The sequence below is a fragment of the Equus przewalskii genome, chromosome 10 (assembly GCF_037783145.1).
Source record: "Equus przewalskii isolate Varuska chromosome 10, EquPr2, whole genome shotgun sequence".
In the NCBI taxonomy this organism is placed as follows: Eukaryota; Metazoa; Chordata; class Mammalia; order Perissodactyla; family Equidae; genus Equus; species Equus przewalskii.
The window spans coordinates 60,431,581-60,445,091 of NC_091840.1; the positions used below are offsets into that span (position 1 = coordinate 60,431,581).

Consider the following 13,511-nt stretch of genomic DNA (forward strand, 5'->3'; position numbering starts at 1 on the left):
TATAACAGAAAAATGAAATCCTGTGTGAGCTAGGAAAGCGTATGCTGCAGGTGATAGGAAACTGACTGAGAACAGCTTAAACAAATAGAGGATGGTTTCTCTCTTCTGTTGGGAAGTAGTGCAGTCAGAGCTGGTGAAAACATGACGAGTCTGTCCTTGTGCATACCCTCTGCCCTGTGTCAGCAATGCGACAGTGGGGAAGAAGTGGAGGAGCAAGGATAGGGGATGTCTGTTGCTAGGTGACCTAGCAATGGCAGACGGCCACTGGAGGCTCCGGATGGAGGACAGGGAAAGGATGGTGGATCTGACAATGTGGGAGCCTGGAGAAGCCAGAGAAGAAGAATGCTGAGTGAGGGATTGTCGTGGAGGCAGGCAGGCTCCTGCCGGAGAAAAGAAAGGTGAGGAGATGGCCACGGGAGAAGAAAAGGAAACTCCTCGCAAATGCTCTAGAGAGAGAAACTGTAGTTTCCTGCCTAAGATAAGGAAATCAGCAGCGAATTTATAAAAAGTTAATTTGTAAGAGGAAAATGAAGAATGTAAATGAGAAAGCAACGCAAGAAAGATAAAAAACAAATATAACCTGTCAGCCAGAGAAAAACCTACTTGACCCACAGGCAAAAAAGACCAGGATCTAAGAGATTCAGGGTAGCAAGCAGCCTAATTCTCCACAGAAAATTTTCTGTTGGTACAGGTAGTAACAGAACCACTCCAATTCCTGAGGTAAATTCAAGAGGTAGCCATTGAAAAACAGCTGCACCCCAGTTGTGACTAGTACTTGAGGTTTAGATAAAAGAATCAAAATGTTAACAAGGATGAAAGACGATGCATTTCAGAAAAGTGTTATATTGCAAAATGGCAAATAAATGTTAAATGAATAAGAATCTAAGAGATCTAGTAAGTAGATGTTTCTGCAAAAATCAGTTAACTATCTTGTGAAATAGTCAGGCACAGTGCGTCACTTTGGGATAGGTTGATAGCTTACGCTTTGAGAAGTCAGTATAGGAAAGTTCAGTTTTCTGTTTGGGATCAGATAAATCCAGAACAAGTTTGACCAGACAAATAGGAAGCTCCTCGAGGTGGTGAGTCCAGGCTTGGGGCAGTGGCTCCACAGTTCTCAGTGTCCTGGATCCTGTGTGTTCTGACTCAACGGTGAAGTGAGGTCCACTGGGCTGGTAAGCACTGCCCGGGGGACCTAGGGGAGGGCCACCGTAGCCGCTAGTGAGCAGGGACAGTGCCGTTAAAGGATGTGTCTAGTCAAAAGGGTAAATCTTTGATGGTGGCTCTTATACTTTTTGGCCTCACGTCCTAGTGTCGGAATAATGGTGGCGAGGAGGGGTGGGGGGGCCGGGCGGGAATCAAAGGATTTTCTAGCCACGTTAGTCTCTTTCTTGTTCAAAAGTCAGAAAATCAAAAGCCTTTCAGGAAGTCTTAATGGGTACACTGTGCATCAGTGTTGGTGACGGGAACTGTCCCATGGCAGTGCTGGCTGGAAGGCTCCTAGAGATAAGGGATTATCACATGGGGGTAAATCCGCCATGCCATATTAACGTTTTGGTGGACATTTTTCTAGACTCCTCGTGCTTCTCTGTCTCTTCCCTATATGTATGTGTAGACACTCCCAATTAAATGTGATTGGGATCATGTCCTGCATGCTATTCTGTACCCTGCCTTTTTTGTTCAGTATGTCTTAAAACTCTTTCCTTGGCAACATAAGCCTGTACACAGTTGCCCTACATAGTAGTCTGTTGTACAGATGGATGAGAATTTGTTCACCCAGACCTCTACTGATGGACATTCAGGTAGAAGTTTCTGTTTATCTTGAAATAGGAAAAATGATGGTTCTATGAATTTAGAATGTTCACTTTTGCGTCCTCATTTGTGTTAAAGTACTTATGTACTTCTTTAAATTAACAGTTTCATCTTCTTGGGTGCTACTCTCTGAACTGAAGTATATAGATTTTTTGGTCATTGGCTTATCAAGAATTTTCAAGACTAGAGTTTTAACATGCCGTGCTTTGAAAATGCTGTTGTAAATATTGCCAGCTTTTCTTTCAAAAAAAGCTTTTTCAATTTGTTCCTGAAAGGGGGCATTTTCATCAAGTTTCAAGCAGAGCAGTGGTAAACACTGGCTTCCTTCTAATGCCCCAATTTGTTTTCACATTTTAGCTTTGAATTGTGAAGGATGCATTTAATATTTTCAACTTTATTTTATTTAATAAGTAAGACATTCATAATACAAAATGCAAAATATACAGAATTCTGTCTAGCTCCCGTATACCAGCCACCCTTTTTCTTTCCTCAGAGCCAGCCCACCATTACCAGTTTCTTGAGTATCATTCTAGAAATTGTCTAAGCACATGTAAGCACATGCACACTCCCTCACACATATATACACATTCTTTCCCTTTCTTTTACACAGATGTTAGTATGCCATATACACTATTCTGCATCCTCCTTTTTTATATTTAATAATATAGGTATCTTGGATTCTTTTTCAGTTCATAAAAGCTGTCCTCCCTTTATAGATTTGGTACAACTACATAGTAGTGTGTTTATATGATTGCACTGTACTGTACTTAAAAAGTCCTCTGTGGGTGGTCATTTAGGCAGTTCCAGTCCATTGCTCTCACAAACAGTGCTGCAGTGAATGACCTTGCATGCATGTCATTTCAGACATAGAGGAAAGTATGTGCAAGGACATACCTAGAAGTCATTACTTCTCTAGAAAATTGATGACTAAAACCACTGGGTTCATCAATTTCAAGTCATCTCCACAACAAAACAATTATTCTGTACAATGATGGAAAGCAAATTTTTAATGATTCGGTAGTGCTCTGTACACCTTTAATAAAATTTTTCCTCCCTCGTTTCTAGCTGTGATTAATTCCACTTCTGAATTTCAGACCTTTTTAACACTATCTTTACAAGATATGGCAAGTCGTGTGCAGTTATCTGGACCTCAGGAGGCAGAAAAATATGTCCTACACATGGTGAGTGTGTTTTCATTTTTTAAAAGTTAACTAGGGGATTTTTATCCTTGTAAAAGTAACAGATGTTCATTATGGAAAATACAAAACAGAAAATGCAGGACATCCAAAGGCAACCACTGTGGACCTTTTGGTTTATTTCATTACAGGCTGTAGCGTTTTCCAGTCATATGTGCTCATGTGATACACTCAGTGTGTCCTATTTGTGCTCCTTATTTACATTTTCATTCTCAGAGTTTTTGTAAACATCATTTAAAACACTCGTGAAATATATCAGATATACAGAGAGGGTTAAAACAGTGCTCTTGCTGTAGTGGTCCGTGATAGGTCACGAACTTGTGCCCGTATACAATTCAGGACACTGCCGCCTGCACCGAGAAAGCCTTGTTCAGCTAGTCAGGGTGCTTAGTGACATCGTTGGTTGCAGTCTGACTTGAGCCCCTACCTCCTCACGGACCATGTCAGTCCATGACTACACTCATTGAAGTGGTGACATAAAGGGTGCTGGACCAGGCACCCACGTGCTCGCACCCAGCTTCAGAAATCAGTGTTACCAGTACAGCTGGCTCCCTTGTTCATCACTTCCCAGTTGCATGTCCCACTCCCCAAATTTGGATAAGCATCATTTAAATGACTATATGGTAACCCCAGTTGACATATCATAACCTACCTGCTTAGTCATTTACATAAATACGTGGCTCTGATCTGATCCAGCAAAGCAAACCTGCGTCCTTAGCCCAAGGCGCATCTTATGTGTAGAAAGTTAGTGTTTACAGTTTTCTGCTAGTGATCCCCTCTCTGATTTCAGGAGCACTACTATATCAGGATTAGGAATAATAAAACTGGTTTCCATTGTGATAATGGAGTATTTTATTTCCATAGTTCAACTTACAAATGTTTTGAGTTTTTTTTTTTCCTTCAGCCTAACCCTCAAAACACACACACACATCCCAGACAAACAAAACCTGTCCTACTTAACCGACCTTGGAGTGCCTGCTCAGAGCACCTTGCTAACCCCACAGGGGTTACCCAGAGTGAGGAAGCTGCAGTCTCCCCCAGGGAACCCACTCTTTAGTGATGGGTAAGAAGAGCTGTGAGTGGTTATGACACCAGCCAGGACACATGAGCTAGTGAAATGCTTTGAGGGGTCAAAGGAGGGGGATGGGTTTTGAATACTGCATGACAAATCCTGACAGGCTGTGGATCAACTGGGGGTGTTTTGTTTGCCAGGGGACATTTGACAATATCTGAAGACGTTTTTGGTTGTCACAGATAAAGATACTACTTATCGAGTGGGTAGAGGCCAGGATTATTGCTAAACATCCTACAACACAGAAGACAGCCCCACAACAAAGAATTATCTGGCCCAAAACGTCGATACTGCCAAGCTTGAGAACTCCTGCCCAAGAGTGTAAGGTCTATGAGGGCAGTGATTTTTTTTTAAATTTCTTGTTATGGCTTTATTTTTTTAGAGCAGTTTGAGGTTCATAGCAAAATTGGAGAGAAGGTACGGAGATTTCCCATATACCCCCTGTCCCCACACATACATACATACCCTCCCGCATCAACATCCCTCACCAGAGCGGTACATTTGTTACAATTGATGAACCTGCACTGACACATCATCACTCAAAATCCATAATTTATATTAGGGTTCACTCTTGGTGGTGTACATTTTATGGGTTTGAACAAATGTAGTGATGCCATGTATCCATCATTACCGTATCATACTGAGTATTTTCACTACCCTAAAAATCCTCTGTGCTCTGCCTTCTCATCCCACCCCTGGTAACCACTCATCTTTTTACTGTCTCCATAGTTTTTCTTTTTGTAGAATGTGATATAGTTGGAATCATACAGTGTGTAGCCTTTTCAGATTGGCTTCTTTTACTTAGTAATATGCATTTAAGGTTCCTCCATGTCTTTTCATGGCTTGATAGCTCATCTGTTTTTAGCACTGAATAATATTCCTTTGCCTGAATGTAACATAGTTTATCCATTCACCTACTGAAGGACATCTTGATTGCTTCTAAATTTGGGGATTATGAATAAAGCTGCTGTAAACATCCGTGTGCAGGTTTTTGCGTGGGCATAAGTTTTCAGCTCCATTGGGTAAATACGAAGGAGTGTGATTGCTGGATCACATGGAAAAAGTATGTTTAGTTTTGTAAGAAACTGCCAAGCTGTCTTCCAAAGTGGCTGTACTATTTTGCATCCCCACCAGCAATGAATGAGAGTTCCTCTTGCTCCACATCCTCACCAGCATTTGATATTGTCAGCATTCCGAATTTTAACCATTCTAACAGGTGTATAGTGGTATCTCATTGTTTTAATTTGCATTTCCCTGATGATAGGCAGTGTGGAGTATCTTTTCATAGGCTTATTTGCCATCTGTCTTTCTTCTTTGGTGAGGTATCTGTTCAGGTCTTTGGCCCATTTTTTAATCTGTTTTCTTACTGTTGAGTTTTAAGGGTTTTTTGTATATTTTGGATAACAGTTTTTGTCAGATGTGTCTTTTGTAAGTATTTTCTCCCAGTTTGTGGCTTGTCTTCTGAAGTTTTTGATTTTTTTTTGGTGAGGAAGATTGGCCCTACACTAACATCTGTTGCCAGTCTTCTTCTTTTTACCTAAGGAAGATTGGCCCTGAGCTAACATCTATTCCAGTCTTCCTCTATTTTGTATGTGGGATAACACCACAGCATGGCTTGATGAGTGGTGTGTAGGTCTGCACCTGGGATACGAACCCGCAAAGCCCAGGCCACTAAAGCAGAGCACACAAACTTAACCACTATGCCACTGGGCTGGGCCCTGAAGTTTTTAATTTTAATGAAGTCCAGCTTATCAGTTATTTCTTTTATGGATTGTGTCTTTGGTGTTGCATCTAAAAAAGTCATTGTCATACCTGTGGTCATCTAGGTTTTCTCCTACATTATCTTCCAGGAGTTTTATAATTTTGTGTTTTACATTTAGGTCTGTGATTCATTTGGGTTAATTTTTGTGAAAGGTGTAAGGTCTGTGTCTAAATTCACTTTTTTGCATATGGATATCCAGTTGTTCCAGCACCATTTGTTGAAGAGACTGTCTTTGCTCCATTTTATTGCCATTGCTCCTTTATCAAAAATCTCTTGATTATACTTGTATGGGTTTATTTCTGGGCTCTCTTTTCTGTTCCATTGATCTAGTTGTCTGTTTTTTTTTTTGCCAATACCGCACTCTCTTGATTACTGTAGTTTGAATAAGTCCTAAAGTCAGGTAGTGTCAGTTCCAACTTTTTCTTCTCTAACACTGTGTTGGCTGTTCTGGGTCTTTTGCCTCTCTATATAAATTTTAGAATCAATTTGTCAATATTCATAAAATAACTTGCTGGGATTTTGACTGAGATTGTGTTGAATCTATAGATCAAGTTGGGAAAAACTGACATCTTGATAATATGGAGCCTTCCTATCCATGAATATGAATATCTCTCAGTTTATTTAGTTCCTCTTTGATTTCCTTTATCAGAGTTTTGTAGTTTTCCTCCTGCAGATCTTGTACATATTTTGTTAGCTTTAGTCCTAAGTATTTTATTTTAGGGTAGGATACTAATGTAAATGGTATTCTGTCTTTAATTTGAAATTCCACTCGTTCATTGTTGGTATATAGGAAAGTGATTGACTTTTGTACATTAATCTTGTGTCCTCCAACCCTCTTATAATTGCTTATTAGTTCCAGGAGGATTTTTGTGGATACTTTCAGATTTTATATGTAGTATGTAGATGATTGTGTCATCTGTGAATAAAGACAGTTTTATTTCTTCATCCTAATCTGTATACCTTTTATTTCCTTTTTTTTGTCTCAATTGCATTAGCTAGAACTTCCAGTATGATGCTGAAAAGGAGTGGTGCATCCTTGTCTAGTTTCTGATCTTTGTAGGAAAGCTTTGAGTTTCTCACCATTAAGTATGATGTTAGCTATAGTTTTTTTGTAGATATTCTTTGTCAAGTTGAGGAAGTTTCCGTCTGTTCCTAGTTTACTGAGAGTTTTTATCATGAATGGATGTTGGATTTCATGAAATGCTTTTTCTGCATCCATTGATATGATCATGGTCTTTTTTAGTCTGCTGATGTTGTGAATTACATTCATTGATTCAAATGTTCAACCAGGCTTGCACACCTGAGATAAATCCCACTTGGCGTGGTGTATAATTCTTTTTATACATTGTTGGATTTGCATGTGTTTTGTTGAGGATTTTTGCATCGATGTTCATCACAGGTATTGGTCTGCAGTTTTCTTTTCTTGTAATGTCTTTGTCTGGTTTTGGCATTGGGGTGATGCTGGCCTCATAGTTAGGAAGTATTCCCTCTCCTTCCGTCCTCTGAAAGAGATTGTAGAGACTGGTATAATTTCTTCCTTAATTGTTTGGTAGCATCCACCAGGAACCCTCTGGGCCTGTTGGTTTTCATTTCAGAAGGTTGTTAATTATTGATTCAAGTTCTTTAATAGATATAGGCCTGTTTGGGTTGTATGTTAGGGATTTTTTTAAAGTAAACATTTTATTGAAGTATAACCTACGTGAAGAAAAGTGCACTCAAGTGTATAGCTAAATACGTTTTCACAAAATGAAGACATCTGGGCAATCAACAGCTAGATCAAGAATCAGAATATTACCAGCACCCTAAAAACATCTCTCATGCCTGCTTCCAGTCCTGCTCCTGGCTAGAAAGGTTATCATCCTGACTTCTAACATCCTATTCCAGTTGTGTTTGTTTTTGAGCTTTATATAAAAGAAAACATACAGCATATACTTTTTTGGGTCTGGCTTTTTTCCCTCAACATTATGAGTTTGTACATGATGTCATATGTAGTTTTAGTTCACTCATTTTCAGGGCTACGATGTTCCACTGTATGAGTATACCTTTCCATTCTGATTAGATTGACATTTGGGTTGTTTCTAGTTCTAGTTATTACAAAAAAGTGCTGCTGTGGTGAACTTAGGTTTGTATTTCACTTGGGTATATTCCCATCCACTTTTTAAAGAGGCAACTGTCTGTGATCACATAGTCAGTTAATTATGCATTCTGTTTAATATGTGTTGGGCTGGTTGCTGTTTCATTAAATAGCTTCTATCCCTTCCAAGGCTAGAAAGGAGTAGGCCAGTTTATGCAGCTCAGTCCCACTGTAACAAATGAACTAATTGTTGTCACCCTGTGGAGCAGTTTGTTTGGAATAACATTACCTGTTTGGGACTTTTATTGGCTTCTTAATTTTAACTTTCATGGACAGGACTATAGCTATTTGGCTATTTGGCTATGAGGATCAATCAAATAAATCTCCAGTCATTGATGCAAGAAAAGCACATAGACCTTGAAACTACTGTGGAATCAGCATTGGAAGAGAAGTTTTCTTGAAGGATCAGAAGATAATTTCTACTGGGGTGAAACAAAAATGTGTTAGGGTTTTGGTTGGAGTGACGTCAGCATCAAGGTGGAGTGAGCTCTTCCCTTAGTCTCTCCCCTCTAAGATACCACGAAAAGGACATTCATAAACCAACAGAAGACACTGACACGACACAATACATGTCTGAGAGATCCACACAGCCATATGTCTGAAGGTGGGGGTGCTGGACCTCCCTGGAAGGCAGTAGAAGGAGGTAAAGGGATCACCTCTCCCTCCCACGTGGCAGCAACCTAGGGGCTGGACCTCACGGCAGCCAGTGCATGATCCTTAGAGGAGAAGGGAGAGAAGGCAGCACTCCACGGGATCACTTGTGCTTTGGAGTTACCTCCCAGCCCGTGGGAACGCCCACACTGAGGCGTCTAAGCAATTGCAGGGGCATCTGCACCAAGTTGGGCAGAAAGTGAGTGCAGAGCCAGGGCACGTGGGAGCGTGCACAGGAAAGTGCCCCCCTCCCCGCCAGCACACCAGCTCAGCCCAATGGCCTGAGCAAGGGACCCCCACCAGAGCACTTGTGCATATGTTTGTAAAGCAGCAGTGGTGAGCAGGAAAATGCAGATGGGCCCTGTCAGCATAGCTTCCAGAGGACATGCACAGCTACCAGAGATCAGGGCAGGCTCAGAATACACAGTTCCTGCCCGCCTCCTAGTGGCAGCAGGTAGAATCTGCGCTCAGATACTACCACGATGTGACAGTGCAAGTCCACCCCAGCAAATCCCATGAAGGCGTATATTAACACTCCTGACCAGAAGAAAAATGACAAGCATCCAGAAATCAATCCTGAAGGCACAGAAATTTACAATCTAAATGGCACAGAATTCAAAATAGCTATCATAAAAACACTCAAGTAATTACAAGAAAACTCAAAAAGACAGTTCAATGAAGTCAGGAATAAAATTAATGAACAGATGGAATTCTTCACAAAAGAGATTGAAACTATACAGAAAAACCAATCAGAAATGTTGGAGATGAAGAAAACAATGAATGAGATAAAGAACAATCTAGAGTCCTTATATAACCAAGCTGATATTATGGAGGATATAATTAGCAATTTAGAGGACAGAAATAGAGAAATGCTTCAGATAGAGGAGGAGGGAGAACTAAGACTAAAAAGGAATGAAGAAATCCTCTGAGAAATATCCAACTAAACTAGGAAGTGCAACATAAAGATTACAGGTATTCCAGAAGAAGAGAGGGAGAAAGGAGCAGAGAGCCTGTTCAAAGAAATAAGAGCTGAGAACTTCCCAATCCTGGGGAAGGAGCTGGAATTACAAGTACATGAAGTTAAGAGAACTCTTAATTACATCAATGCAAAAAGACCTTCTCTAAGGCATATATTAGTAAAACTGGCAAAAGTCAATGACAGAGAAAAAATGTTAAGGGCAAACAAGGCAGAAGAAAATAATCTACAAAGGAACCCCTATCAGGCTTTCAGTACATTTCTCAGCAGAAACCTTAGAGGCTAGGAGACAGTGGAATGATATATTCAAAATTTTGAAAGACAGAAACTTTCAGCCAAGAATACTCCATTACAGCGAAAATATCCTTCAAATATGATGGAGAAATAAAATCTTTCCCAGATAAACAAAAGCTGAGGGAGTTCATCACCACAAGATTCCCCACACAGACTCAAGATATGATCAGGAAGGCCTTCATACCTGGGGAAAAACAAAAACCAAGAAAGCATTTACAAAGCCTTGAGCAAGGAGATAAATAGGCAGACAAAATCAGAAAACTGCAGAACAGGTTAGCAAACCATTATAACATTAAAGATAAAGACAAGGAAACATCAAAAATAAATATAATCACTTCATTTTAACCACAAACTCGCAACACAAAATGGAACAAGTTGTGACAACAATAACTTAGTTTGGGAAGAAGAAAGGGATGGAACCTGTTTTGACTGAGGAAATAAGAGTCTATCAGAAAATGGACTATCTCATCTATGAGATCTTTTATACAAACCTCGCAGTAACCACTAAACAAAAAATTAGATAGAGACACAAATGATAAAGAGAAAACTGAGAAAACCATCATAGAGAACTACCAAACTGAATTGGCAGTCCAAAACACATGAGGCAAGAAACAAGGGAAATACAGAACAACTGGAAAACAAGTGATAAAATGGCAGCCTTAAGCCCTTGTGTATCAATAATCAGGCTAAATGTGAATGGATTGACTTCTCCAATCAAAACACACAGAGTGGGGCCAGCCCAGTGGCATATCGGTTAAATTCGTGTGCTCTGCTTTGGGTGCCCAGGGTTTGCAGGTTTGAATCCCGGGCACAGACCTATGCACCACTTATCAAGCCAGGCTGTGGCAGGTGTCCCACATGTAAATAGAGGAAGATGGGCACGGATGTTAGCTCAGGGACAATCTTCCTCAGCAAAAAGAGGAAGATTGACAATGGATGTTAGCTCAGGGCTAATCCTCCTCAGGAAAAAAGAAAAAAAGACACAGAGTTGCTGGATGAATTAAAAAACAAGACCCAATAATATGGTGCCTCCAGGACACACATCTCAGCTCTAAGGACAAACACAGGCTCAGAGTGAAGGGATGGAAGATGATACTCCAAGCTAATGGCAAACAAAAGAAAGCAAGAGTTGCCGTACTTACATCAGACAAAGTAGACTTCAAGATAAAAAAGGCAATGAGTGACAAAGAGGGGCAGTATATAATGATAAAAGGGACACTCCACCAAGAGGATATAACACAGATAAATACATATGCACCTAACATAGGAGCACCAAAGTACATAAAGCAACTATTAACAGACCTAAAAGGAGTTACTAACACCAACACAATAATAGTAGGGGACCTCAACACCCCACTTACATCAATGGATAGATCATCCAGACAGAAAGTCAACAAGGAAATAGTGGAATTAAATGAAAAACTACACCAGGTGGACTTAATATACATAGAACACTCCATCCAAAAACAGCAGAATACACATTCTTGTCAAGTGCATATGGAGCATTCTGAAGGACAGACCATATGTTGGGAAACAAGGCAAGCCTCAATAAATTTAAGAAGATTGAAATCATCTTGTCCAACCATAATGCTATGAAACTAGAAATCAACTATAAGAAAAAAGCTGGGAAAGTGACAAATACGTGGAGACTAAACAACATGCTACCGAACAACCAATGGATCATTGAGGAAATTAAAGGAGAAATCAAAAAATGTCTGGAGACAAATGAAAATACATCACACCATCTCATATGGGATGTGGGAAAAGTGGTCCTAAGAGGGAAATGCATAGCAATACAGGTCTACCTTAACAAACAAGAAAAATCTCAAAGAAGCAATCTTAAACTACACCTAACAGAACCAGAAAAAGAAGCACAAACAAGCCAAAGTCAGCAGAAGGAGGGAAATAATAAAAATTAGAGCAGAAAAAAATGAAATTTAAACCAAAAAAATGGTAGAAAGGATCAATGAAACTAAGAGCTGGTTCTTTGAGAAGACAAGTAAAACTGACAGACCCTTAGCCAGACTCACTAAGAAAAAAAGAGAGGGCTCAATAAATAAAATTAGTACTGAAAGAGGAGAAATTACAATGATACCACAGAAATATAGAGGATTATAAGAGAATACTATGAAAAACTATATGCCAACAAATTGGACAGTCTGGAAGAAATGGATAAATTCTTAGACTCATACAACCTCCCAAAACTGAATCAAGAAGAAACAGAGAATCTGAACAGACCAATCACAAGTACAGAGACTGAAACAGTAATCAAAAACCTCCCAGAAAACAAAAGTCCAGGACCAGATGGCTTCTCTGGAGAATTCTACCAAACATTCAAAGAAAGAAGATTTAATACCTCTCCTTCTCAAACTATTCCAAAACATTGAAGAAGATGGAATACTTCCTAACACATTTTACGAGGCCAACATCACCCTGATCCCAAAGCCAGATAAGGACAACACGAAGAAGGAAAATTACAGACCAATATTGTTGATGAACATAGATACAAAAATTCTCAACAAAATATTGGCAAACCAAATACAGCAATACATTAAAAGGATCATACACCATAATCAAGTGGGATTTAAACTGAGGATACAGGGATGTTTCAACATCCGCAAATCAATCAATGTGATACACCACATCAACAAAATGAGGAATAAAAATCACATGATCATCTCAATAGATGCAGAGAAAGCATTTGACAAGATCCAACAGCAATTTATGATAAAAACTCTCAATAAAATGGGTATAGAAGGAAAGTACTTCAACATAATAAAGCCCATATATGGCAAACCCACAGCCAACATCATACTCAATGGGGAAAAACTGAAAGCTATTCCTCCGAGAACAGGAACAAGACAAGAGTGTTCACTCTCACCACTCTTATTCAACATAGTACTAGAAATTTTAGTCAGAGCAATTAGGCAAGGAAAAGAAAGAAAAGGTATCCAAATTGGCTGTGAAGAAGTGAAACTCTTGCTGTTTGCAGATGACATGATTCTGTATATAGAAAATCCTAAAGAATCCATTGGAAAACTATTAGAAATAATCAACAACCACAGCAAAGTTGCAGGGTACAAAATCAACTTACAAAAAGCAGTTGCATTTCTATGATAACGAACTAACAGAACTCAAGAATACAGTCCCATTTACAATCGTAACAAAAAGAATAAAATACCTAGGAATAAATTTAACCAAGGAGATCAAAGACCTATACAATGAAAACAATAAGACATTATTGAAAGAAATCAATGATGACAGAGAGAAATGGAAAGATATTCCATGCACGTGGATTGGAAGAATAAACATAGTTAAAATGTCCATACTACCTAAAGCAATCTACAGATTCAATGCAATCCCAATCAGAATCCCAATGACATTCTCCATAGAAATAGAAATAAAATTCATATGGGGCAACAAAAGACCCCAAATAGCTAAAGCAATCCTGAGAAAGAAGAACAAAGCTGAGGCATCACAATCCCTGACTTCAAAATATATTACAAAGTTATAGTAATCAAAACAGCATGGTACTGGTACAAAAGCAGGCACACAGATCAATGGAACAGAACTGAAAGCCCAGAAATAAAACAACGCATCTACAGACAGTTAATTTT

The 13,511-nt window shown here is 39.4% G+C and overlaps 1 protein-coding gene across 2 annotated transcripts in view; it reads left to right on the top strand.

Annotated features, from left to right (window-relative positions):
* The window catches only part of COPS3 (COP9 signalosome subunit 3), a 34,662-nt gene that overhangs the window by 17,663 nt on the left and 3,488 nt on the right, over positions 1-13,511 (top strand). For both annotated transcript variants that reach the window (XM_070563673.1, XM_070563674.1), the window contains exon 9: positions 2,904-2,990. In XM_070563673.1, the coding sequence (XP_070419774.1) occupies positions 2,904-2,990 (87 nt within the window). The remainder of the gene's footprint in view (positions 1-2,903; positions 2,991-13,511) is intronic.